Source organism: Lepisosteus oculatus, chromosome 10 (assembly GCF_040954835.1).
Source record: "Lepisosteus oculatus isolate fLepOcu1 chromosome 10, fLepOcu1.hap2, whole genome shotgun sequence".
Classification (NCBI taxonomy): domain Eukaryota; kingdom Metazoa; phylum Chordata; class Actinopteri; order Semionotiformes; family Lepisosteidae; genus Lepisosteus; species Lepisosteus oculatus.
The window spans coordinates 38,823,154-38,848,171 of record NC_090705.1 but is presented as its reverse complement, the minus strand read 5'-3'; the positions used below and the strand labels follow the sequence as shown (position 1 = coordinate 38,848,171).

At 37.0% G+C, this 25,018-nt stretch overlaps 1 protein-coding gene across 1 annotated transcript in view; it reads left to right on the top strand.

Annotated features, from left to right (window-relative positions):
- eif3ea (eukaryotic translation initiation factor 3, subunit E, a) overlaps positions 1 to 24,486 on the top strand; it is a 48,444-nt gene extending 23,958 nt beyond the window's left edge. Inside the window, exons 8-13 of the mRNA XM_006635563.3 lie at positions 1,212 to 1,338; positions 4,492 to 4,593; positions 9,210 to 9,319; positions 21,434 to 21,536; positions 22,032 to 22,166; positions 24,298 to 24,486. Of these exons, the coding sequence (XP_006635626.1) occupies positions 1,212 to 1,338; positions 4,492 to 4,593; positions 9,210 to 9,319; positions 21,434 to 21,536; positions 22,032 to 22,166; positions 24,298 to 24,336 (616 nt within the window). The 3' untranslated portion in view covers positions 24,337 to 24,486. The remainder of the gene's footprint in view (positions 1 to 1,211; positions 1,339 to 4,491; positions 4,594 to 9,209; positions 9,320 to 21,433; positions 21,537 to 22,031; positions 22,167 to 24,297) is intronic.
- The last annotated feature ends 532 nt before the right edge of the window (positions 24,487 to 25,018 follow it).

Sequence of the window (25,018 nt, the reverse complement as noted above, 5' to 3'; positions counted from 1 at the left end):
TGTAGTGTCCAGGTGGACCTTGAGCAGGCCAAATCTCTGGGAAATCAGCTGTTAGCAGTTCCAGTTCCCTTGGCTGTTGAGGCCGTGAAAAGGTGACTTGCTTTTAAAACATTAAAAGGCATAAATTGCTGAAAGGTATGTGCCAAGGAAGTTATCCCAAGTTAATTTACTTACCATATCAACTCAAATTGAGTTGCTGATTTTCTATTTAGAAGAATGTGCACTAGTTATGGCCATACAATAGCAATGGCAGGGTGCAGGCATCCTCTGTATAGGATAGTATTAATTGAGACACAACTCAATTTCTTTATATCAAATTAGCATGTTGCAAGTTTACATTTGAGTTTTGCATTTACATTGCCAATCTAAGAACGGAAAAACAGTGACAATGCTTGTAAAATATTTATCTTCAGACTTTCCCTTGTTTTTGCTTTTCACTGTCCATCTAAGTTGTACAACTTCTGAGATCTCCCTTCATCCACGAACATGTTTTTCACTCCCTCTGTGTTTCATGGTGGGCTGAGGACACTCCTCTTGAAATTCTTCTGGTGGCTTCCTCAGCTCGGTTATTATCCCATCTGAGCCACACAGAAATAGTTAGGCTCGTGTCATACCAGACTTTGTGTCAGACCAAATGACTTTGCTTGGGGGGGAAAAAGCTGACTCGTGGTAGTACTTTGTGTCTGATGCTTTTTGTTTCTTGTTGATTGTTTTTCCAAAGGGTTTCTGTACCATGACCCGACTATTAAACTCCTTCTCCATTTCGTTTTTTTTTAAGTTTCTGCTGACACCTGAACACCTTTTTGTAGATCTTGGGCCATATCACTTTTCTATTTTGGCAGGAGTAATGGAGTAGATCTGGGATTAAATTATTATTCTAATCAATGTAAAAGTAGCCATTGTTTTGCATTCTCTAAATTAAGTGCACATGTATCATCTGACAGCTTCTCAGTTTATTCTTGTGCAGTATTATCTGTGTGGTCATGATCATGAGTGAATTTAAATCTGTCGTGATAGTACTTGTCACGTTTGGAAAGGCTTATGGTTACTTTAGAGCCTTGATATTTTAATATTTTTTTTAGCTTATGCGGTTAACAATTGCTTAAAGCAGAATTGTGAATGTAAAAAAATGTAAACTTTTTTTAGCTACAGTGCTGCTGTAGTTAAAATAGTACTCCAGATTGTGCCTAAAGCATGTTTTTGTTTCACAGGTATCTAAATGCCATACAGACCATGTGTCCACACATCCTCCGCTACTTGACAACAGCTGTGATCACAAACAAGGACGTAAGAAAACGGAGGCAAGTCCTCAAAGATCTGGTTAAGGTTATCCAGCAGGTGAGTGAACACCATGCTGTTTTTTAACCTATAAATCAAAAAAAGCAGTTAAGGTGTGTAACCTTGGAGCTGTTTTTTTTAACTGAAATTAGAAGTCATTTGTGTTTGTTTGCATATGGATGTTCGCTTAACATAATGTCAGTGGTGAGCCATTAGTCTAGTCTTTTCTATGATTCTTTTGTCAAACAATCAAATGCATCAGTACCATGGCATGCCACTTGATGCTGAAAACTGGGATTTTAGGAATATGTGACGAGCTATTCAGTCCTGTTTTCAAAGACCATTTCCTGGCTTCCTTCGAAAAATGACTGGATGAGACCATTGGTTAGATTTGGCTACTACCAAATTAGCTTGATGGGCCAAATGTCATCATTGTAATCTTTCTTATCTTTGTTCACAGAAATATTTCAACATAATCCTTAATCATTCCTAGAATTGAAATTCAGTCTCCAAAAAGATAGTAGAAGCATATTTAAAATGCTTTCTCAAGTTTGAGAGCTAGTGATGGAAATGTCTTTTTAGCGTTACTGTTCAATCTTGCCTCGCTACCCTGTGGGTAGCAGCTCAGCGCAGAATCCCTTGACTCATCTGCATATGTGCAGCGGCCCAGGTGTTGCTGAAATTAACCCAAAGACTTGGCAAAGGCTGAAACGCGAAATGACAAAAAAGTAAGCCTAGGTTGCTGTCAGCCGACAAAACAGCCCTCTTTTAGAAAATGTGGGTTAGTGGTTTTTTTTAAAGATGGTAACAATTTGTAAGCTAGTACTGAATTTCTTTACCTTGGGAGCCAGTACATTCCGGCCAGCTGATGTGCTCTGCAGGTGCTTTTCTCCCAATGCATTCCATCTGTAACATTCCTAGAGCTCTTCTTTGATGGAAATATTATTTTAAAATTGTATCCTATAATAATACCATTAACATAACTTATCATCCAGATTGTGAGGGTGGGGAGAGGATTTGTTTTGGTACAAAATGTGCAGTTCTGCTGGCTACAGTATAAAGGCAAATACTTGAGATGAATTATTTTAGAGACAAAACTATTTATCTAGTGCTTCTCGCACTCTGATATGGCATATGATTTATTTAGACAAATGTGGAAGTTTCATTATAAGTATGTTACCAGGTAGTATGTAGACAGGTGGTTAGGTTCACGGGCCGAAATATTTGGAACGCCACTAAATGTTTTGGGACTCGGCTGTGAGCAGTAAGAACAACTTGAACAGGATGTGGCATGCTTTCCACACTTGTTGGAAAGAAGTGCTGAGGTGTTATTTAGGTTAATGGTGTGTGATAGTGAGTGCGTACTGCACCGGCTTTATTAGTTAACTGTAGGATGGAGATCTTGGTATTGTACAGACTGTTGAATGTACAATAAGTTAGTCTAATACTCCTCAAACCAAATACAGATGCTTCCTTAGGTTCATGTTCCACAAACCCTTATGTAAGTTGAAATTTCTGAAGTCAGAACACTATGGTAAGTTTGCTCTTAGAAATGTTACAGCACTGGAATACCAAATTACTCCTCACTTTTTCACACACAGTGCTAGAATGTTTATCAGCTATGATTCAAAGGGAAGCACTGCAAACGCTCTGTAGAAACGATTCCAGACAACAGGTGAGAAGATATGAGGCAGTGCATAACAGGACTAAAGATGCTGACCTCAGAGCACAAGCTGTCTGCCTCATTCCTCTGCATGTCAAGTATTTCTCGTGCTCTTTGAGACTTTTTGTTATTACTCTATGGAAACGTTTTACGCAAATTGGATTTACATAAGTCAGGGACTGTCCTTGCCACTGTGTGCATTCGTTTGAGGCATGTTGTGAATGTGCAAGGGAGATCATAATATTTTCCCCTTCTGTGTACCTTGTTGTATATTTGTATACCACTGTATATTATTCCAAATGCTTACCAGGATATTGCTCTTAACCACAGCAGCCTGAAAACCTCTTATTTAAACCTCTTGTAACCTTTTATTTAGATGGCCAATAAATGCTACAGTACAGTAGTTCCTTAACTGTGATAAGGTCAACTGCTTTGAAATGTAAATAGGCGTTGTCTATGTAGCCAATTCATTTAATCATTTAAATATGTTTTCATGAATTCTTCATCCCCCACTTGGGGTCTTCTCGGGACGTCTGTCTTGAATGGTTTTCGAACCATGTAAATTATGTAAATTTGGGCCGCACTTTTTAACAATGTGTTCTTGCCTGGGGTTACATGTTATTTCTGTCATTAATGGAGTTCAGTTGGAGATACTGGAAACGTATTGCACATCTGGGCTGTTAACTCAATGGTCTAGGGTCAGTGATCATAGTGTATGTATGTGCAAACTTAATAATGCCTCGGATTTGCATTACAACAATGTGAGAGGAAGAAGTAGCTTGTACCACATTATTCTAAATTGAAATAGAAAATCCAGCTAATGTGTGGTCAAGCTGATGTTCCGTTCCTAAATTCAGATTTAGTTTTGCAAGTTATAGGATACCTTTGAATGTTTTGAAAGACTACTTTTACCCAGTATATGTTTCAAACAGTGTAAGTGTATGTGCATATGAGTGTGAGAAAATTCTGAGGTCATTAAAGGTTATTATCTTGAAGGTTTTAAATACTGTGTTTGGAAGAGAAATTAGGTTTTTCAAAGTATGATCCCATCACGTTTGAATTTTACTTTTATCTGAGCTTTGAGTCTTTGTTTTAATAAGAAATAACTAATTCAAGTACAGCAACTGTAAACAATGTCCCAAGAGTTTGAGGTACATTGTTAAGAAGGTTTTATTTTTGCTACGAATCTGAATCTTTTCTATTTTGAATGCAGTGAAATTCTTTGTTTTGCAAACTAAAGCATTCCACATCCTGAAACAGCTTAAGATGTCTTATATCTCTGAATAGCAGTGACCAGTTTTTAACTTTATAAACTAAGGCCTACCTCCTATATGCAACATTAATGTGCTATTTCGCCTTTCTCATCTTAAAACTGACTTTTTTATGGTAGTTATTTTTAAATAGGTGTCTAAAAAGTTAAAGAATTTTATTTTGAGGGGGTTATCACCATCTTTAAACATGTCACACATGTTTAAAAGAGAATTTCGTCTCTGCAAGAGTTTGGGGGCTCCAGTGGTCTTGGATTAACAGTCTTTATTCTTGTTGTTAAGGAGTCTTACACTTACAAGGACCCAATTACGGAGTTTGTGGAGTGTCTCTATGTGAACTTTGACTTCGACAGTGCCCAGAAGAAGCTGAGGGAGTGCGAGTCGGTAAGTGCAAGCTTGGCACGGTTATCCATTTCTGAGAAATGTTTTCTTTTTTGTTTATATGGAATATGACATGGTAAACTGTTCACTTTTTTTGTAGAAAGGTTTGTAGTGCTCAATTGTACAAAAATGCCATTTTTATTTTAACAGAAGTGTAGTAAAGAGACTACCTTCAAAAGAGGGATACTACTCATTCTCCCTTTACAAAAAAAACATGTCTTGATGATAATGCGATACAAGTCTTCATTTGTTGTTTTGTTCTGCACAATGGCTCCTGTCTGTGATCAGGTATAACAGTGCAACTTATACTCTGGAGCTGATTCAGTTGAAGTTTAGCTCAACTTCAGTTACATAGTTACACTTCACATTTTAACAGACTTCTTAATTTGTGTAATAGAATGGTTTGTTCCACCTTATTTCAACCGGTACTGATTTATATGCACCATATTTGTGATGCTGATGGGAAATGTGATTATATCTTATGACAGACTTTCCGGATTATTAATCACTTATTCAACATTCACTGTGCTATAATAAAACAGAAGTACTGGTCATGGTGTCTAAGAATTTAAACATTTTTCTGCCCACAATCATACTGGAGGTTGAAAACAGAGACGTGCTTGTTTTTGCACCAAACACATAGATTTCTCCCTTTCTGGAACTCCTTCATCTTCTGTACTGAAGGTCTACATCAAAATGTGCCGCTTTGACCAGCCATTGACTAAATAATACATCAGACTTTTTATAGTTGTAGTAAACATCATTACTCATCTTCTCAGTTATTGGTCATGCTGCCCTTTTGCACTCTCCATGTTTTGCTTGTGCTTATCTGGTGTTACAAACTGTTTGTAGCTCTGTCAGTTATGATTCATAACTGTTCCTAAGTGTCCTCTTGGTTCCTGAGTCATGGTTACTGGCTCAGCTGGGCTCTGATTGTCCCATCTGGTGAGCACTTAAGAATTAATGCTTCATTAGCAAAGAAGTGGAAAATGCTAACGCTTTCAGAAGGTCATTGAAAGAAGAACTATCTTCCTTGAAATAGGTACTGAGTAATACCTTCTTGCCACTAATACTCCAAGTAAAGATCTGAAACAGAAGTTTGTCTATAAACACACTCTTGACTTTCCCATCATCTTGTAAACTGGAGAAAAATGAATTGGTTGTTTTGTCTTCTGATAGATATGAGTTGTGCATGCATTATTATATCATGCATGCTTTGTGAACGGCCTTTTTTTCTCTCCTCTCAGGTTGAGAAAATGTTTCCTTCCAGTTCAGCTCTTTTTAACAAACGCAAGGTTTTGTTATTAAATATGGCTTGATAATTGAAACCAAGTAACATTTTCCTGCAAAAATTGTGAATAGAAGTCTTTATCCGTGTAATCCCACATTTCGCACCCTTTTAACTGCAGTAAAGGAAAAAGATAAGTTGATATGATACACTGAATGATATGGCAGTGTATCCGCTTTCTGTACTAAGGGTGCTTGAACTGCACTGTAGATCTCACTCTAGAGTTAGAACAGGTGGATTACTGGTTGACATGGAGTTTGTATCCAAAAATAACTGTTTTACATTTTCTGCACCCTGATTTTTATCTTTACTCACGGGTAAACCAGGAAGTAGTTTTTCTGAATGTTTTAACGATTTTGACCTCCATAAAGTGCAGACTTGAAATTCTAACTTTAGACTACTTGTAGCCTTCTTATCTCCATTTCTTAACATTAGAAGTGAGGAATATTTGACATGATTAAAGTGTTCTTTCAAAGTATAGGCTTTCAAAGCCATTGGCTTATAATGCACTTAACATTTTTTTCATTTTTCATGTCTGTCAGTAGTGAACATAGAAATAACCTTAACTAATTTCTAGATTACTTATGACTGTTTTACTCAATAGTTGCTATGGATAAGTGCAGTTACTCAGAACTTAGTGCACCCTTGCCTTAGTGTTAGCTTGTTGGGACATTTTCTTCTCATTTATCATCAGAAAGCTACCAGTAGTGATAAGTTAAAATCCCCTCGTAACTGATATTGGCTTGCACAGGGTTTCTGTTGGAGCACTGCTTTTCTATTTGACTTGTATATGTGCCTATGAAGTCGAGCCACTGTAAGGGAAGGTCTTGGAAAATATTAAAAATACAAATTATATATATGATATAATTTTATTGATGGCTTTAATATGGCACATGGAATGTATTAAAAAATAAGAAATCCAGCCTAATCCATTACTACAACATACATTGAGCTTTTTCAGTACCTAATGAACTTTTAAAATGAAATTAAACCGAAGGAAATATGCCAGATGAAGTGTTGAAATTATTTGATTGATGTTTTTTACGCAAAAACGTGACCCATACCAGATATTCACACTGAAGAATTCTTATCAGTGCTATTTATACTTCAAATTAGTTTCGTGATGTGGGTGTTTGCGGAACCTAAACAGAAATTGTGATGCCAAGCACCAAATTTTACTGAACACTAGTAATAAAAATGACATGTTTTTGCAAGTGGTTAATTAGGTGTAACCTCTCCCAGGCTTGCCTTTTCACCACAGGGAGAGGCCATGTACACAGATTGGTGTCACCCTTGCTGTTCAACAGGTGTTCAACAACAATCCCAACTGCAGAAGTTGGCCAGGGCTTCACATGGTTAACCTTGAGAATTTCATATTCATTTAGGGAGCCTGTCCATCAGTTTTTTATAACACCCACAACGGCATGAAAGTGGCCATAAGGAACATTTTTAATAACTACAATATGGGTTTCACTCGTTTTAAACTATTTAAATGACCATTCAGATGTAGTTTCTTGTCAACAAATATTTTGGCTTCTCTTGTATGAACTGGTATCCCGCTGTGCTTTCACAATGATTTCCCATAAACAAAACGCTGGGGAAGCCATCAATACAATTTTGGAAATTTGGGCAAAGAAAAATTCAGCATTTGCTAGGTAAAAATTCACTACTGAGATTCTTTTTATTTAAAAAGCATAGAAATGAGAGACCTTTGCTATATTTCAAATAAACAGTCTGTTGCCTGCCCTTTCAGTATAAAACCAAAGCTTTAGTTTATCTCGGGCTAGAGAAGAGGAGATGATTTATCATACTAACGTGACCTGTTCGTATGTTTAACATATTTAACATGGAGGATGACGCATTGTTCCTAGTTCTTTTTCTCTCGTCAAAAGAGTGCCATGTAATTTATTTGATATGTGAAATGAGGAGGCAGCACTTTTCTGAATATTGCTGTCTGGTTCTGTGCCTGGTCTAATTTGACTGGACTGCAGTTCTTGCATGTGTTTTTTCAAGCAGAATAGCTGTCAGATGTTGGGCTAGCATTTCAGCAGTAAATGGGGCTCATTGCCTTAGATAGTATAAAAGGCCACTTTGTGCCTTTTCAAAAGTAGTTCATGTATGGCTTTAAAAATCCCAGATGACAGTAATTACCATGCTTAACTCTTCGCATTTTATCAGCTTAAGATAAACATGGTCAAACTTGAAAGACAAAATGCTGGATAGCGACATGCAATTTGGATTCTTTCAACTGTAATGGTAGAGATAACTGTAGAGAAAACTGAAGCAAATGAGAGAAAGCACTGAAATTGTAGACCTGTGATGAAAATAGACAGAAGTCATTAAACTGATACATATGTTTGTTTTTGTACTTGTGTTTGTAAAGAATTTGTGTTAAAGACAATTAAACTTTGTCTAGGTTATCTAAAATTTTGTAAATTTGTGTTATGGAGGGTGCATGATTGAATAAGTGAGGAGATGTACATTGTTTCATGTATAGTTCTTGCCCTGTGAAAACAGTCAAATGAGACATTTGGATCAGCTATTGTCAATTAGTCAGTTCAGTTGAAATCTGTGAAAAGATTAATGTTGATAAGAAACTGTGGTGAATCTAGTAGTGTAGTTCATTCCCATACTTGTTTGATGTGGAGACTCTGGAATTCACAGATTGTGGTTGAATTCATATGGATTGAGCAGCTCAGGATTTACAGATAACTTTTTATATTCAGAGGACTTTCAGGTTTTTGCCAAAATAAACTGCTTTGTAGCTTAATGAGTCCAAAATGTCTTGCTGGAATTACTCTTTTTAAATGAATTACAGCATTGTGGTGTACAATATTAATCACATCTTAGGAAGAAAATGGCCCACTTTCTCAGTTGTTTTCCCCATAGTTTAGTAAAATATTTTTTACTCTATCTGACAAAAACAATAAAATATGAAGCTGAATGGAAATGGAGCCATAGTTATTAGGCTTAATTTACATTTTGCATAATCAATACAAAAAATAGCACTTGTTGTTTTATAGTACTGCATGTATATCAAGTCTTTGAAATGTATGGTTTCCTGACATTTGTTAGTTTTTTTTATCCTGTTTTATCTTGCTTAAATTAACATGATTCAGGGCTATTCTGCTCCAGCATGTTTCTGTTCTTCAGCATTTTTATTGACAATGTACAGCTGTTAGTCACCTGTATTTAAATCTGGATATCAGCATTTTCACCTGTTCCTTTTTCATTTCGGCTATAACAAAGATTACTTTTGCTACATTTTTTCTACTTCAAATGGGTTTATAGAATATCCTTTAATGCACTGTTTGGCTTGTTTGTGTTGCAGGTTCTGGTGAATGACTTCTTCTTGGTGGCTTGTTTGGAAGACTTCATTGAAAATGCCCGTCTCTTTATTTTTGAGACTTTCTGTCGTATTCATCAATGCATTAGCATCAGGTGGGTACAAAGAATGTTGTCTTTTTTTCAGGTCATACGGTAGGCAATTGTAAAAATGTGGTAAACAACATGCCCTTTTAATATATTGAAATCCAAGATTGTGCAACATGTACAGAAGTATAACCCCTTCTTTATTATTGTCAGATACATGTTTGGAAAATGTTTTATTTTGCACTAGATACAGATGCATGTTTTTATAACACTTTTTAAGGTTTCACAGCATCAACGTTGTCAGATTACAGTGATAGTAACATTTTGCGTGATTGCAATTTTCCGAGAGGTCACGCAGTCTCTTACGTAATTACCATTAAGTTGTTTTTTACTTTGTGTATTCCTGTGTCTGACTACATGCCGTAAGCTCATATTCACAAGGCATACACACATTCTCATTGATATTCAGATATTATAAGATTAGAGGAGGATAGCAACAACCTGTCTGTATAGCTCCTGGAGCTTTTAAAGTGAAGTTCATTACATCTGATAAGCGAGATGTTCAGCAGTTGTCAAATATCATTATTTCTCTGTGGGAATATACCCGTCATATACAACCAAAAGGTATTTATGAATTTTTTTCTTTACGTAGTTTTTTTCTGCAGGGAAAAGATGATCCTCCTGTGTGTTGGCATTAGATGATTTATGAACCTTAAGCAATTGCAGATAATTTTTCACCGAATATACTGTAAGATCAAAGGGAACATTGTCAAAAAGTGTACTTTTTGAAGTGTAGACATCTAACCTCGTAAAATGCAGCCGGTGTTACATTAGCATGGGCCATGGTGCAAGCTATTCTGTTCCTGCTCAGCGAAGGGGGTCCCTCTTATCACTTTTGTGCTTTCTGGGGGGTGGGGTGGGGTACTGAGGCCTGCCTGTCGTATTTTTCACTTTCTGGGGGAGGCAGGGCTTAGGATTGGCCCCCGGTGCTTCACCACAAGACCCCCGTCAAAGCTTGGCCAAGGAGCTTTTGCATTTCCCCCGCAATCTTGTATACAGTCTGTGTTGAAGGGTGGCAAAATGTTCTTACTGCAGTGATGAGCGGGAGAAAGAATAGATGCTTTTGCTCTCCCCCTCAGTCTCTCAGTAAATACATCATTGCTTGCACTGTTGTGACCTATAGTGTACATGCTTATGTGCAGTTTATATAGAGATCATCTGTCTATGGGACACGTTCTCAGGACAGACAGGAATGCCGGAATTCTGCATACGCAAAGTATCCGAAGAAATATTATCCAAAGTTATGGTATTTGCTTTCTTGATCTGTATAATTAAATATGTAACCTGGAAAAGGAATCTCATGAGGATCACACCTCTCCATTACAAGGGCATCAAAGGGAGAGCACGAGAATTGGTGAGCCTCATTGTTTTATAGAATATTTTTGGGGAACAGAATGTCTCTGCCGATTCACAAGAAAAGTTATGTTCTGTATTCTGTAAAATTAAGACTGTTAAAAGAATAGCAAAAAATGCAGCAGTAACTGGGGGGTTGAAGTGGTATTTCCATCTTGGTTATAAAAGGTTCTAGGAAATCTGCTTTTATGTAGATTACACAGCCTAGCCCATGTAAAAGGTTTTTTTTTTTTTAAGGTTATAGCACAGTTATAATTAAGCTTAAACTCTGGTTAAGTAATGGCCTCTCAAACAAGCATTTATAGCTTAACGTAAAGCAAGTATTACCTAGCAGTGAGCACTTCAGAACCATCCTACCCAGATACTGTTTTGTCATAGGAGGTTTGGTGATGTTTGTCCTCTCATTTTTACTCATTGGCATAATATTAATTCCTGCTCCACTGCTGAAATTTGTCATTTTAATTCCCTCCATATACACAATAAATATAATGAAAATAAATAGATGCTGTGGAAATGGAAAAACTCTGTTAAAATCTCTTATTCCAAAGTATTCATAAAATGACTGAATTAGTTCACTTAGTGAGATTTCTGTGGCTTTCTTGTTCTTGCAGTGCCCAGTACAAATCCACAAACTGTTTAGCTGTCACTTGTATCCAGAGTGATTAAGAAGGCTTACTATGAGAAAATACAATGAATTAGAAATGTATAAAGAATTGGGAAATATCGTTGCGTAACAAGACCTAAAACGTTTTAAACACGGCAGTATGTACAAAATAACTACAATTTATGAATGACACATTTTACTTTTTTCCCCTTCAATCCTGTTGTCGTGAGCGCAACTCTATTGATCTTGGTTAAATACGTTAAAAATTCAGCAGAATTTTAATTGATTAATTATATGCTGTTGACAGAATATACACTGATATCCCATTCTTCTGCCTTGTACACAGTAATGTCTTATCAGTCAAGACCTTTTATATTTCCACAAATGTGCAACAAAGAATGGGTCCATACGGTTTTCAACACAAGCAAAGCTGTTTTCATTGTAATAAGGCTTACTATAAATGTGTGCATTTTGAGAAAATCCAGTGATTGATATTACATTATTTTGCACAAATGTAAAATCTAACTGAATGAAGCGTTCAGTCCTGTTTAGTCTCTGAAAAGCCTCTGGACAGTTTCTGTTTAATTCCACTGCAATTTTTCTCTTGCGGAGCAGTCCAGTGTCTATTGCATTCCGTTAGTGTCTTTTGCTTACTGTCTAGTTTGACTTATTAAAGTGGTAGTATATTAGGAAGTTTTGCAAACCAGTGCATATTGGCATGTGTCTTCCAATTGTCTTCTAAGCCAAACCGGGAATAGAGGTATGGCAGTCGGATTGGCTTTATTTTATTTGAGGCTTAGCTCGTTTGTTTCTCTACAATGATGACTAGTTTGTTTATTTGTTTGTTAATGGTTTGTTTTGTTTGAAACCAGGCTGCACAAATTTAAACTTGGATAGTCACCAAACCCAAAGAGCTGAAGCTGATTGTGCTGAGCGTATGAGCATAAAAAAGGAAAAAAAAAAAAAGTTGAGCAATTGTCTGTAATTAAAAAATTATAGCAATTGTCTATAATTAAAAAAATATAGGAATTGGCTGTGGCTTTGTCCAGATTAGAACTGCTTTTGAAAAATTCAAAAGAACACTTGCTCCATGGCATTGAATTTAAAGAAAACAACAGGAAGGTTAGTTGGTGAAATATTACTGTTATGAATATATTTTTCAGCAAAGCAACTTTTACAAGCAAAGTTAAATGCACTTACACACGCATGATGCGGCTCCAAAAAGTCTTGTTATTTACTTGTAAAGCAACAGACATATGTAATTCTCAATAATAGTAGAGTACATACATTTTTGGGGGGCTTGCTTGTATTCCAAAGCACAATTCAGCCTAGGTTTCGTAAAGCTCTGTGGGACAGTCAGTTGTAATCAGGATGCTGCTAGGTTAAGGGCTGGGTGGCCTTCAGTGGGTAATGGCTAATAGGCAGTGGTTCCATGGACCATAATTTTGAAAATTTCTTGTGGCCAGCCTAGAGACTTGACTTAATCTCTATTGAACCATTCTGCGGGGTTTTGAAAGGGCCAGGGCCATCACACCAACTTCCCTTCCTGAACTTGCTCCAGTGGAGGAATGCTAGTTTTCTTTCCGCGATATGTGTATGTAGTGTAGTGGTATCATTAGGACCTGAATGGTAGCTGACTGGTTCTGCATCCAAAAGTGTCCCAGTGCTTTACTGACCCTATATTAGATACTGGGCCCAGGTAATTTCAAGAAGTGTCTCGTTTCCTAGCGGATCCTTCTTTTCTTTGATTGGTCCTAATTTCAGTACAGCGAACTCTGCTCAATGCAAAATACAACTTTGCAGTAGATGAAACCACCTTGTATTCATTTAAATCCGCAATCCTTTTTTTTGTTTGTAATTTACTTTAAATGTGTGTCTTAAGTTTAGAAAATAAATTATTGTCCTCTGCTCCTAATAGAGCCATTACCCTCCAGATTCAGCAAGCGCCATATGAGATTTTCCAGTAGTTGATGGGAGGCAGTTTCCTCCTGGTTCCCATTATCGTGGCATGGCAGAATAAATAGCAGAGTAACAGTGATGCACTTCTGCTTTTAATGAGGTTTCATAACTAGTAGTCAAGCATCTGCAGCAATTCTTTAAACCTTTAGCCTAAAGCACAAGCACTTGACAGCTGCAGCTGCTAACAGGTTGCTTCACCTCAAAGATTTATTACATCCTGTAAATAGCAGAAAACTGCAACACTTTTAAAGTCCAATCACAGGTGATTTAGACCTCCAGAGATTAAATCCATGTTTAAAGTTGCAGTGTAGTTTATAATGTTAATTATGCATAAAACAGAAAGTTTGCTTAGGTTTTAATCTAAAATGTCGTAGCAGTTTCTGAACAGCCCATCGACTTTAAAATAAATGTGTGCAATTTACAAACTCTTTGCACTTGTTTCTGTAAAATGAAAAAAAAGTGCTCATTACATTTAAGCCCTTTAATGTTCTCCCCCAAGTCCTACATTTAAGAGCAACAGATGTGCGATGTGCAACAAATATACCATACATTTATTTTCCAAAGACTTATAAAATGTACCTTTGTGCTGAAGATAATGTATAGCCTGAGAATATGATTATCAAATTTCTATCAGGAAAATTTGCAAAGCTGTAGAATGTCTGTATTCAAGGTTGAAGCCTGGAATATGAGAGGGTTGTGTATAAATCTCAAATTGCAGATAGTCTGGAATTGATTAGGAGTCCTAGCTTTTTGGCAGTCTCCCTGCAATTGGATCCATTTACTCGTTAAAGACCACAAAGGTTAGTGGTAACACAGAACGAGGAAGCTGAATTGTGATTTTAATTTTTTTATGCTCTTCTCGGCCCAAACTTCAAAAAAGGAAGAAAATGCAATAAACTAATGTAGGGATTTTCATATAGTGCATGTAGAAGAAAAAAAACCTGTGGTGGTTATTTTTCTATTCCTGACAGATGTTTAAGTTTTTGTGTCATTGGCCTTATGCTTCAGAACTCTTGGCATCCAGGCAGCGATCAGGATGAATATGAAGTTTATTTTAATGAGGGCAGTTTTATAGTTATTTCTAGGGCCTGGAGCTTTTGTTGACCATGTGATCTTAGGGCATGGGTGTCAAACGTGGCCCACGGGCCGGCTCTGGGCCGCCAAGCTCTTTTGTTTGGCCAATGTGGCAGATGCGGTCAGAGCCTCAACCGGGCTTCAGTGTCTTGTCTGAGTTTGGAGAGCCCACACAGGAAGCAGGCGCACATGGCGATGTTCGCCGGGGACTGTTACAGTAACACGGCGCCCTCCTTGCTTCTCTACCTTTATCCAGCTGCAGCGCCTCTTTCTGATGTTGACGCAGATCTGCTTTCACGGAGTGTGCCTTAGCACAAAGATGGTGGGAAAACCTGACCCTGTGAGACTTCTGTACCCACTTCCTATAAATGGATCCGCATTTTTTCAGGGTTATTGATCTCAAGGAATTGGTGGTCCACGTTTTCAGTGTTTGTCATCATCCGGGTTCCGTTTAACCTTGCGCTTTGCTCATTTTGTTCCCCGGCTCTAGAAAGCAGCTCGCCAGATTTTGTAGCTTACAGTTGCCATCGCAGGCACTGAGTGTTAGGTTCACCAATTCCTGAAGCCAAGTTCAGGACCTCCTCACCTCCTCACCATTCCCCGAATGCTCTTGACTCGCAGTTCACTGCTACAGTTTACTAGTTGATATCTGCACTAATCTGACTTAACAAAAGTAATTGTTTGCAAACTACTATGTGAAAGTTAGTATACAGAAAATTAATTTGCTATTACTTTACATGTACAAGCCTATGAGTTCTTCCCAAGGTCTAGAAATTCACGTATTACTCATGATCACATTAACAGAGTACTGACCTGTAAATATAAGAAAACTTATCAGGTGTTTCAGATAATTATCCCATTCAACTTGGTTTAGAATTTTTACATATTTTAACTACTGTACTAAGGTCATAGCAATGCACGTCTTCTGACTGCTTTCCAGATTAATCCCATTCTATCACTTCAAGTTTTACAGACCATAAAAAACGCCTTTTCTTGTTTTTTTTCCTTTGTAACACCCGAATCAAACGTTTTACTGACATTGTCTTAAAAATATGGATGTTCAGCGATTAAAAATGAATAAGCGAGATCAAAGGGAAGCACCTCCGAGGTAGTGAAAATGGCATTAAAATACATAGTTTGTAGCAAAAAAAATTGAATTTATCGTCCGTGCACTGAGGTTTGGGCGTATATAGTTGCTTGTTTATTTTCGCCAGGAGAACCAAATATCCTGGTAGTATCAATAGAAAAGAGATTTATGAAGCGTACAATAATTGTAATGGAGATTTTAAATAGCGTGGTAATGCTAGCATTCTCGGCAGGTAATGAATGTGTAGAGTGAAGACACATTGCTGATTGCATTTCAAAGGGAGTTGTCTGTGGATAATGAAAAGCATGTATACTGGGGAGAAAACTCCTGTACTGTGTACATGCCATGAGCATACTTAATGCACATAGCAAACCAATCCATATATGTTAAATAAGAACATGACAGAACATCCAGTAATACATAGGTTACAATTGCATAAAGGAATATTACGTGTACTTTTACATTTACTGCCTGCTGTTGTCCTTAGGAAGATGTCATGAAGCGGTAGAGATGCAATAGGTTATGCAAAGCAGTGGAAAACGTGTGTGCGCCAATTTTGAAGCGAGTCTCGGAGGCAGACCACGAAGCTTGAGGCCTCTGTGAATGTTTTCAGAAGCTTCGAGAAGGCTTCTCACACAGCAAGCAAAACCACAGATGAGGAGAAAGGGGTGTATATCATTATAAAATAAACACTAAAACCACAAAACGCTACAGTGATGCACAACAATGCTGTGTAGTGATTGTGCTTAGTATTGTTATTATTTACGATATGTGTGGCTCTGTTGAAGTACATTTAGATCACATTTTGCCATAGCACTAGTTTGACACCCCTGCCTTATTGTTTAGAATGTGAGACAGTGTATATTTAGTTACTGACAAATATACAGATGGAGAAGGTCACTGTTTTCCACATTTTACATGGGCAATCAAGAGCTGGTGAACCGATTGGTATTCTTGCAGATAGTTAACTGCATTCTGCAAATCACTCTTTGGTAGGTCAGGACATCTTGAAATGTTTAAATACATTTGACATGGAGTTTAAAAATGTCACTGTATTTGTTTGAGATAATGCCAGTTACCCGATCAAGGAATACAGTGGCACTCTTAGACTCTTGTCACCTAATTCTGTACATTGGTCATGTCCTGCACACAAAGTCATGCATATGGATAATAGGTAAACATTTTCCTGAGAGTAGACAGCCTCATTGCAACTGTGCAATGAGGCAGTCTTAATCTTGTACATCAGTCTTAATCTTTTACAAGCAGGAATAGCTGCTTACGGTGCATCTGAGAGATGCAATCAAAGGGCTCTACTCTGTCCATACAGCTTACTCGTCAGCCATGTATAACACAGTGGGACAATTGGTATTACTGTGTAAAATACCATTCGAAAAACACACATTAGCTTACGCCCAAGGTTTGTGAAAATGGACACTTCATGTAATAGTGATGTTAAGAACTCAAAAGTGTTGCTGGTGGATATACCAGGTTTGTAAACTCATCTCTGAGTGCTATACAAGGCAAGAGTCTGGTCGATCTAATACAAAGTCATGAGTGGTGTAAAGCTAAAAACCATAACAAAAACAAATTTGATGACTTGGTAAATGCATACCAAGCATTGGCGCTATAATCTCACTTTGTGTTAAAACCTTTAGTAAAGATCCTGAACGTTTGACTGCATACTTGAACCTGGAAACTCAAATGGAAAATGCCATTTGACCTGCTCACCGGATTCTCATGGCTGTCAGGATATTCATCCCAAAAACAAATGTTCAGTTTGGATGTGAACACCTTCCCATTTAGATTTGTTTTCCAAGATATGGTGAGAACGGTAAACCTGATTTGCACAAATACTAAAACTGCGCAAAAAGAAGAGCCAAGAAAGTCATTTGCATGAATTCTGGAAACTGGAAAATTATAACCCTTGCTTAACACAAAAGGATCGATGCGATTGGTTTATCAATTCCGTGAATTCAGAAAGAAATGTTTCTTTGTATGGGCAGGTCTTTACAAAGCAACAAAAATGCATTATTCCATGAAAGACGAATCATTGAATCAGCTGACAATATGTTTAAAAGTAAAAAAAAATATATATATAACAAGACACTGGAGTTTTTCAATGAATTGTATATGATATTTACATACTCTTTGCCAAATGCCTTTTTTCTTATTTTTTCACTTCTGATTTCAGTATTTTTCATCTTTTCTAAGCAAAGCTATTGCATTTACACTGACACAGTATTCTCTTTATATTTGTTTCTTATCAATGTATTGTTTCATAGTGAGTGAGACTATACAGTAAAACTTACATGATTGTTAGTGGCTATATACAGCACATTGTTGTTAATCTATTTGCCTATGTGCCCAAGTTAAATTGAAATTAAAATGACTTATGACAATTAAGGCACCACAAAGGGATGATTATTTAATAGGCTTCAGCACTTAGTTATGAACATTTATTAGTTTTTAGAAGTTTTTGACCTGTTGTATAAACTAGAAAATAAAAAAAACGTTTAAGGGAAAATGTAAAAAACACCCCCCTATTTAATCCTTGGAGATCTGAATTTATGTTAAATAAATTTAACTTTGGATTTAGTCATGAAATAGGTAAGTATATATAGGTTTAAGTTACATAAGTTATACATTACGTTACATGCTTTTGGAGTTCATTATTTGTCTTGTCTTTTGTCACTGTGAAAAACCATATGGCAGTGGCGTTGTGGTGGGTGCTGGTAGGAGCAGGGATTTGATCTTCGTCCTCCGCTCTCCTTTGAACCCTGAGCAGCCAAAAGAACAATCAGGTTACTCCATGAGAATGGAATGCCTCTCCGGCCCCAGAGGGTTCACTAACTGTTACAGGCTCTTATACAGAATGACCCTGTTAGATTTAGCCTGTTTTGACATCCAATGCGGTAATCAGTTATCTCTCAGCTACCCGTCTGCGTGGTCTGCCTTAAATAAGAAAAGTTCAAATTTCAGCTCTATTTACCTGTTGCTGATTTCAGGAGATTTGTTTTTAATAGGTACTGACATTTCTAATTTGCAGTTTATTTGATGGCTATCTGAAACAACTGACAATATTACATAATTTTGCACCAAAGGAAACTAATATTAAACAATGTGTTTGTTAATTTGTCACACTTTTGGAGTGTTCCATCTTTTCCATTTGCTGGCCTAGTGTGACCTGCTTTAATGTAAAAAGGACCTTTCTGCATGACAAAAGTCTTTAGAAGACCACCGCGCAAATTAATCTGGTATCTAAAAAAAAAAAGTCCTTCCCCAAGCCAAGACAGGGTTGTTCCAGTTTTGTTGGGACTGTTTAAAGTATTCATATGGTAATGTTTAACGATGTATTTGTTTAGCCTGAAATTGAAAACAGGATCTGGATTTCTCTTACATAATGGCCCAAAGTGTCTTTCTGAATTTACCAAAGTGTGAAACTTATGGCTCTGGAGCTCCTGGAAACGGACTGAAGTGATTTCAGGTGGTTCCGAGTTTGAGCTCACTAAGAAATAAAAATGAATCCGTGGAATTCTGCAATGACTCGAGACCCCATTGCTTGTCCCTCTCATTGTGCTTCTCCATTTTAACCAGGTATCAACAGTCTATGCATACATAGTCCCTTTTCATATTATCGAGGTCATTTTGCTTACTTTTTCTCACCTGGCAGTCATATTATGCTATGAATAAAAGCCTTTATATTCATAACACTTTTTTTGAATGGGGAAATGAAATATCATTACAGTGTAATGATTTTATTGTAATATACTTGCATCGCATAATTGTCTTCAGTTTAAACAGTAGATATATTGAATGTTAGAATATAAAACTTTCCTAAAATCTGGACTCCTAGGGAGAAACTCCTTGCCCGAGAGTGTTTTTTTTTTCTTGTACCTGTTTGCGCCATGTGATTACGGTAGTCAGCCATGGTCTCTCGATAGAAGTTTTTGCTTTTGTCTCAAATCTTTTGTGTGGATTTCTCGTTCTTGATGAAAACAGGAACTTGCAGAGAGAGAGATGGGATGTGTTGCCTCACAATAATGGTAATGAAAATGACTTTGGTTTTAATAGCCTTTTGTACAATTAATCTTTAAGATTTCCTGCAGAAAATAAATCACAGTATTACTGATAAGTGCGGCCTGTTTTGAAATCTTATACTGTGTATTGTTGTCTTTCTGTTCCAGTTCCAGAAAGTTTCAAATTGAAGTTAAATCATCAAATTAGGTTAATTACTTCGTCTGTTTGTGATTCCATGTAGCGTGAGAGGAAAGCGACCTTGTGTTTTTTTTTACAAAGTTACTCACAGGACTGTGTTTTGAAAAGAAAGGAGTGATTATTTGAGTAGGACCTGCTTCAGTAATGAGCCTGAACTGTTTCATACACCAGTATTCAAAAATGTCTTGTGAGGTGCTTTTTTGTAAGAAAAAGGCAAAGCTGTTTACTGGTAAGTAATCATTTGCTCTTATAGTAAAGTGTCAGTCTGTGAACTGATAATAGACTTAGATTTATAGGTCTCTGAAATGAACTGAAGTCCAGCAGGAAATGTGGAGGGTTTATTGGAAATCCACAGGAAGCCCAGCTGCAGTGGTGATGCTTGGATCAAAGAATGCCTGTGTTTTTTTAACTAAAATGACACATCTCTATCTGTACGTTCAAAGAGGAGAAAAGCTGGCTTCAATTTCTGGACAGTAGCAGGACCTGACTGGTGTGTCGGCTTTCGTTGTCACGACATTCAGAGAATGAGAGAATTGAGGGCAATAAGTAGTCTGACAGAGGACATCAAAGGAAAAGGACCTGCTGAGAAGTGATTCACTGCTAATTGGGTTAGTCTAAAACACTCAGCTCTGCCACTGTTTTGCAGCTAAGAAGACTTGACTGCTGTGCTAATTGAACACACCTACTTAAGCTTGCCTGTTTCTAAGGCAGTCCTCATTGTTTTATAATTAATATCCATGACAAAGTGTTCTTTTTTGTTTGTGGTATTTTTAATCTGCTTTCTTTTTAGTTATGGAGAGAAAAGATTGAGGATCAGCACAAATTCTTCATACATGTAGGGTTTTGTGAATGTGCGGTGCTTAAAAACATTGGAGAATTTTTTACAAACTTGATTTTGTTTGTGTGTTGGACCTTGGGGTTCTATGTGACAATATCAAGCTGTCATTATCACAGCTTGATTATCTGTGCTTTGGATTTTGTATCAAGTTGCAGTTTTATACTGAGCATTTTTATTACTCTAGTTGTGCGTCTTGCAGTGAAATGAACCTCTCATAGTGGTGTAACTACCTGGATTTTTTGTGTGACTTCAAGCTCTCCCTGCCATATCCTGAACTGTGTAGATCAGAAGCTCAAATGTATGCCTGTGGCAATGGGCAAACCCTGGGATTTGATCATATATACTACACTGGGGACCCAGCTTGGATATAATAAATTGATATGGAAATGGATTCAGACTTGAGAAGGGGGATATGGCATTTCTAGCTTGTTGTCGTGTTACACTAACAATACTATGCTGTAAAATCATATTTTTTAACTGCACAATATTATACATGTATGGTCAAGTGATGGTTTTAAGTGAATCCGGCATAAGCTGAATTAATTGAGCTCTTGGTCCGGTTCATTTAATTCTGAGCCATGCCTACAAAGGAGAGGTATTCTAGATTCTCCACGCTGTCTTTATGGCTGTATTGCTTATATGCAGCCATACTATCTGGTAAGTACTAGCATGTTGCAGGTTTTAAACACGTGTTCTGTTGATCTTCCCATCTAATCACATCACATATAAAATACCAGCTTTCTGAGTATTGAATAGTGTACCATTCAAGCAGTGAAGGCTGGACTTGGCTTTGTCCTGGTAAGGGGTAATTGCTTTTGCACCCTTACTTTGGTTTAGTGCTGGTTTCTAGCTGGACTGAACTGGAAGCAGGGTCCTAGTGTTCACTTTGGTTCTCCCGAAGTGGAAGAAGTGCACTGCTAGTGCTATACACTTCCTGGTTTTCTCCCTGCCTGACACGTTCTGCACCTTAACATTTTTTTTTTCCTCTTTTAGCATGCTGGCAGATAAACTGAATATGACACCTGAAGAAGCAGAGAGATGGATAGTCAACTTAATTCGCAATGCAAGGCTGGATGCAAAAATAGATTCCAAACTGGTAAAGTTTCATTTCTTTTTGCTTTAATTTATTGTCAAATAAGTAATTACACATGATATGAAGTAATCTTCTATCTATAAAAAGGGAATATGCACAATGTACCTGGATGAAGGAATTTAAAGTTCACCAGATAGTTGGGTAAAAAGCCAGCAACCAGAGAGTTACAAACTTTTCAAAAGCTAGACAGTTTTGCATTACTCAGTGGAATTATAGGTCTGCTTTATTCCTGTAGCATAGACCATTACACATACATTTAATGAATATATGCAAAATACTGATCTGCTTCTTAAATAGTGGATATGTTTTGGAACAGACTCCGTATAGATGATGAGCATCAACCACAATCACTATGTCAGTTTTGTATATTTTAATCAATGCATGCATTTTAAATATTGATTATGTGGTAGATTGAAGAACAACAGTATTGCGTTCCACTTGTATATAAAGTGTATCTTCTTGGTGGACTGTAACTGGTATCTATTTCATTTGTTCTAGGGCCATGTTGTAATGGGCAACAATGCCGTATCACCCTACCAGCAAGTGATTGAGAAGACAAAGAGCCTTTCGTTTCGCAGTCAGATGCTGGCTATGAACATTGAGAAGAAGCTTAACCATAACAACAGGAATGAGGTGAGGGGCTTCAGCACTGCTGTCTCTCGCACCTTCAGGGCCCTGTGCTTGATTCTAGCTTGGCATCCCTGTCTGTGTATAACTCGAGCTCCATGTGTTTGTAGGGCTTTTTCAGCTTAAGAAGCGGATTTTTTAAAGGGACGCTGCATTAGAAAAACAAATGTGGGGCACTTAATTTGCTATATATAAAAACAGCAAAAAATTACTTCTACAATTATTGCTGGTGCTCTTTGGCAACAGCTAGCTATAGTACAAACCAAGTGTGTTGGCTTTCCATTCGATATAAAATGATACAAACTTTCTCCTCTTACCTTCAACCACACAACCTTATTTCTTTTCTTTGAAGACTTAGTTACAAGGCCCTTTTCCCCCAAATCCTTTTTGAAAAAAACCTCAGGCACAGTTTCAGCCAAACGAAGGTTAAGTGAATGAGGTTGATATCCGCGAGAGGAGTTTGGCGGAAGTGTGTGTACAGATATGGCAATGTCATTCCCACCCCCACCCCAATGTGATATCAAACTAGATCTGTGATGATATTGCAAAAGAGCACTAGTTTCTGCTGTTGGCTTTGCAGGCCTAGATAAGATGCAGATTGAATCCTTGCTGATGTCTGGGCTGCAGCTCCCACACAGGACAGATATATGGGCTCGGTAACTGAATATTTTACACCCATTACCAAACTGAATAAACCCCCCATTACAACCAGAATTGCTTATGGCACTTTAGAGAACCAAATTAGTTTGATGGACTGATTAGTCCCTAAATTCATTTGTTAATTTAATGGTGTTTGTGATGTACAATTTAAGACTAGCAAACACAACAAGCATGATTACAGCTGTATGTGGAAGCTCTTAGTTGTAGATGAACATTTGCTAGACATGGATGCTCATTTAGAAAGTTTATATTTGTACCAGAAGCGTGGGAGATCTGTAGACAAATTGATGTTTTTTGTCGTACTAGCATATTTTATTTTGACTAGTTTGTCTGAAGGTACCTAAATGTTAAAGAAGAAATCGCAACCGGACGAAACTGAGAGGGAAAACAAGCTGTCTGATGGATAAAATAAAAAATATCATGCAAGTGTAGCACTTGAAAAAGAAAAAAAAGGATTCAGATGTCTTCAAGAAATAAGTTATTTTGTTGTACCTTTTATTTGTTTAATGCATTCCATTTTAAAACTGTTGCCCTGTGATTTATTCAGCGAACATTGTAGAATATCCTTCATTTCTGCTTAAGAAGAGTACAATTACTTAATGTGGGCTTAGAGGCACTTGCAGGGCTTGGGCTTCTAAAGATACCTTGAGGGCTCTGATTTTTTTTAGAGGACTACTGGCAAGACTGATGTCAATTAAGCTGTAAAAGTGTGAGTCACTTTTACACAACTGTGAGTCAGCAGTATAAAGGCCAACATACTTTTAAGGTCCTAAAAAAAGCACAGTTAAACCTGTTTCTGTTTTGATGCATTTTGGAGTAATCTGAGACTTTCCCCATATCATTAAGGCTTTATATGTCTTCTGTACTTAGTGTTGTATTGTGGCATTTTTCATTTGCACAGGCACTTGAGAACGATGCAGGATCACTCTGGCTATTATAACCTCAAAATGGTCAGATTCCCTGAACCTCCCCCTGGTTTAAATGAGTTGATGTGGGCAAGTGGAATGGCACTTTAAAAAAAAGTGATGCACACAGACCCTCAACATAAAATGTGGCACTGCCATTTACTGTTCTTTAGAACTAGTGCAACAGCCAGTAATTATGATGTGCATTAAATGTTCCCTTTTTACTGTGTAATTTCTAGTAGGTATCTTTTGATGTGTTCAATTACCTCTCAATTGTTCTTTGAATTTTTGTTGTAAAAGGAACTCCCATAATTCATCCTAATAAAAGCATAGCTCCCATCAAGGAATTTTGTAATTAGACAAAAGAGGTTGCAAACAAATTACAGAGCAGTATTAGATCTTTGGTCCTTAGGCTACAAATCAATTATACATGATGCTTTTATTCCATAGTCTGGATTTGCTGGATGGATCTTCCTCTGTTTTCCAGTTATACAGGATTATCTTGTTTTAAGAGCTCTTGTTTTAATATGTGATTAACTGAGAACACCTTTTGTTTCATTTTTGTCTTATAGGCTCCAAACTGGGCTACTCAGGATTCGGGATTTTATTAAACAAACAATTCAAGACAAAGCCAGAAGAGCAGTTTCGTATTCTATCACGTACAGCATTCCTATCCTGTTGCATCTTTAAACTGTTTTCTAAAAGAGCTTTGCATTGAGTAGGGATCTTAAGTGATTCAATAAAACAAGTACGGAACTTTATTCTCATTCTGTATTGATTCTTTGTTTAATTGTTTTTGGGAATCAGCTGCCATGACTTCAGCAATTCCTTCCCTCTTCACTTTTTAAGGTAGTTTTTTACTGTTAAGCCTGCTGTGAGTCATGAAATATGACAATGAAAAACTATTTTTAGGATCTCTTGTTTTTGTGACAAAGCAAATTACGCTGTGGTAGTTTATACAGTATTGTTTAGTCTACAGATTTTCACCTTTGCAACCATGTACAAAGTTTTGCTTGAACTGACAGCCATAGAAATAAGATTTTAAAATAAACGTTTGATCATTCAAAAATATGAAAACATTTTGTATCATAACATTTTAAGTTTATTCATAGCAGTTAAATCTGCACACTGTTCTGAAAAAGTAACATACCATTGTACTTTGATTTATCCAGAGTGATGTATCTTTCATTCAAGTATGATAGCATTTAATTTTTCACATCCATTACATGTTGGTTTAGTTAGAAAGAAGAGCTGAGATATTGTAAACTATCCCAGACGATTTCCTTTCTCTAC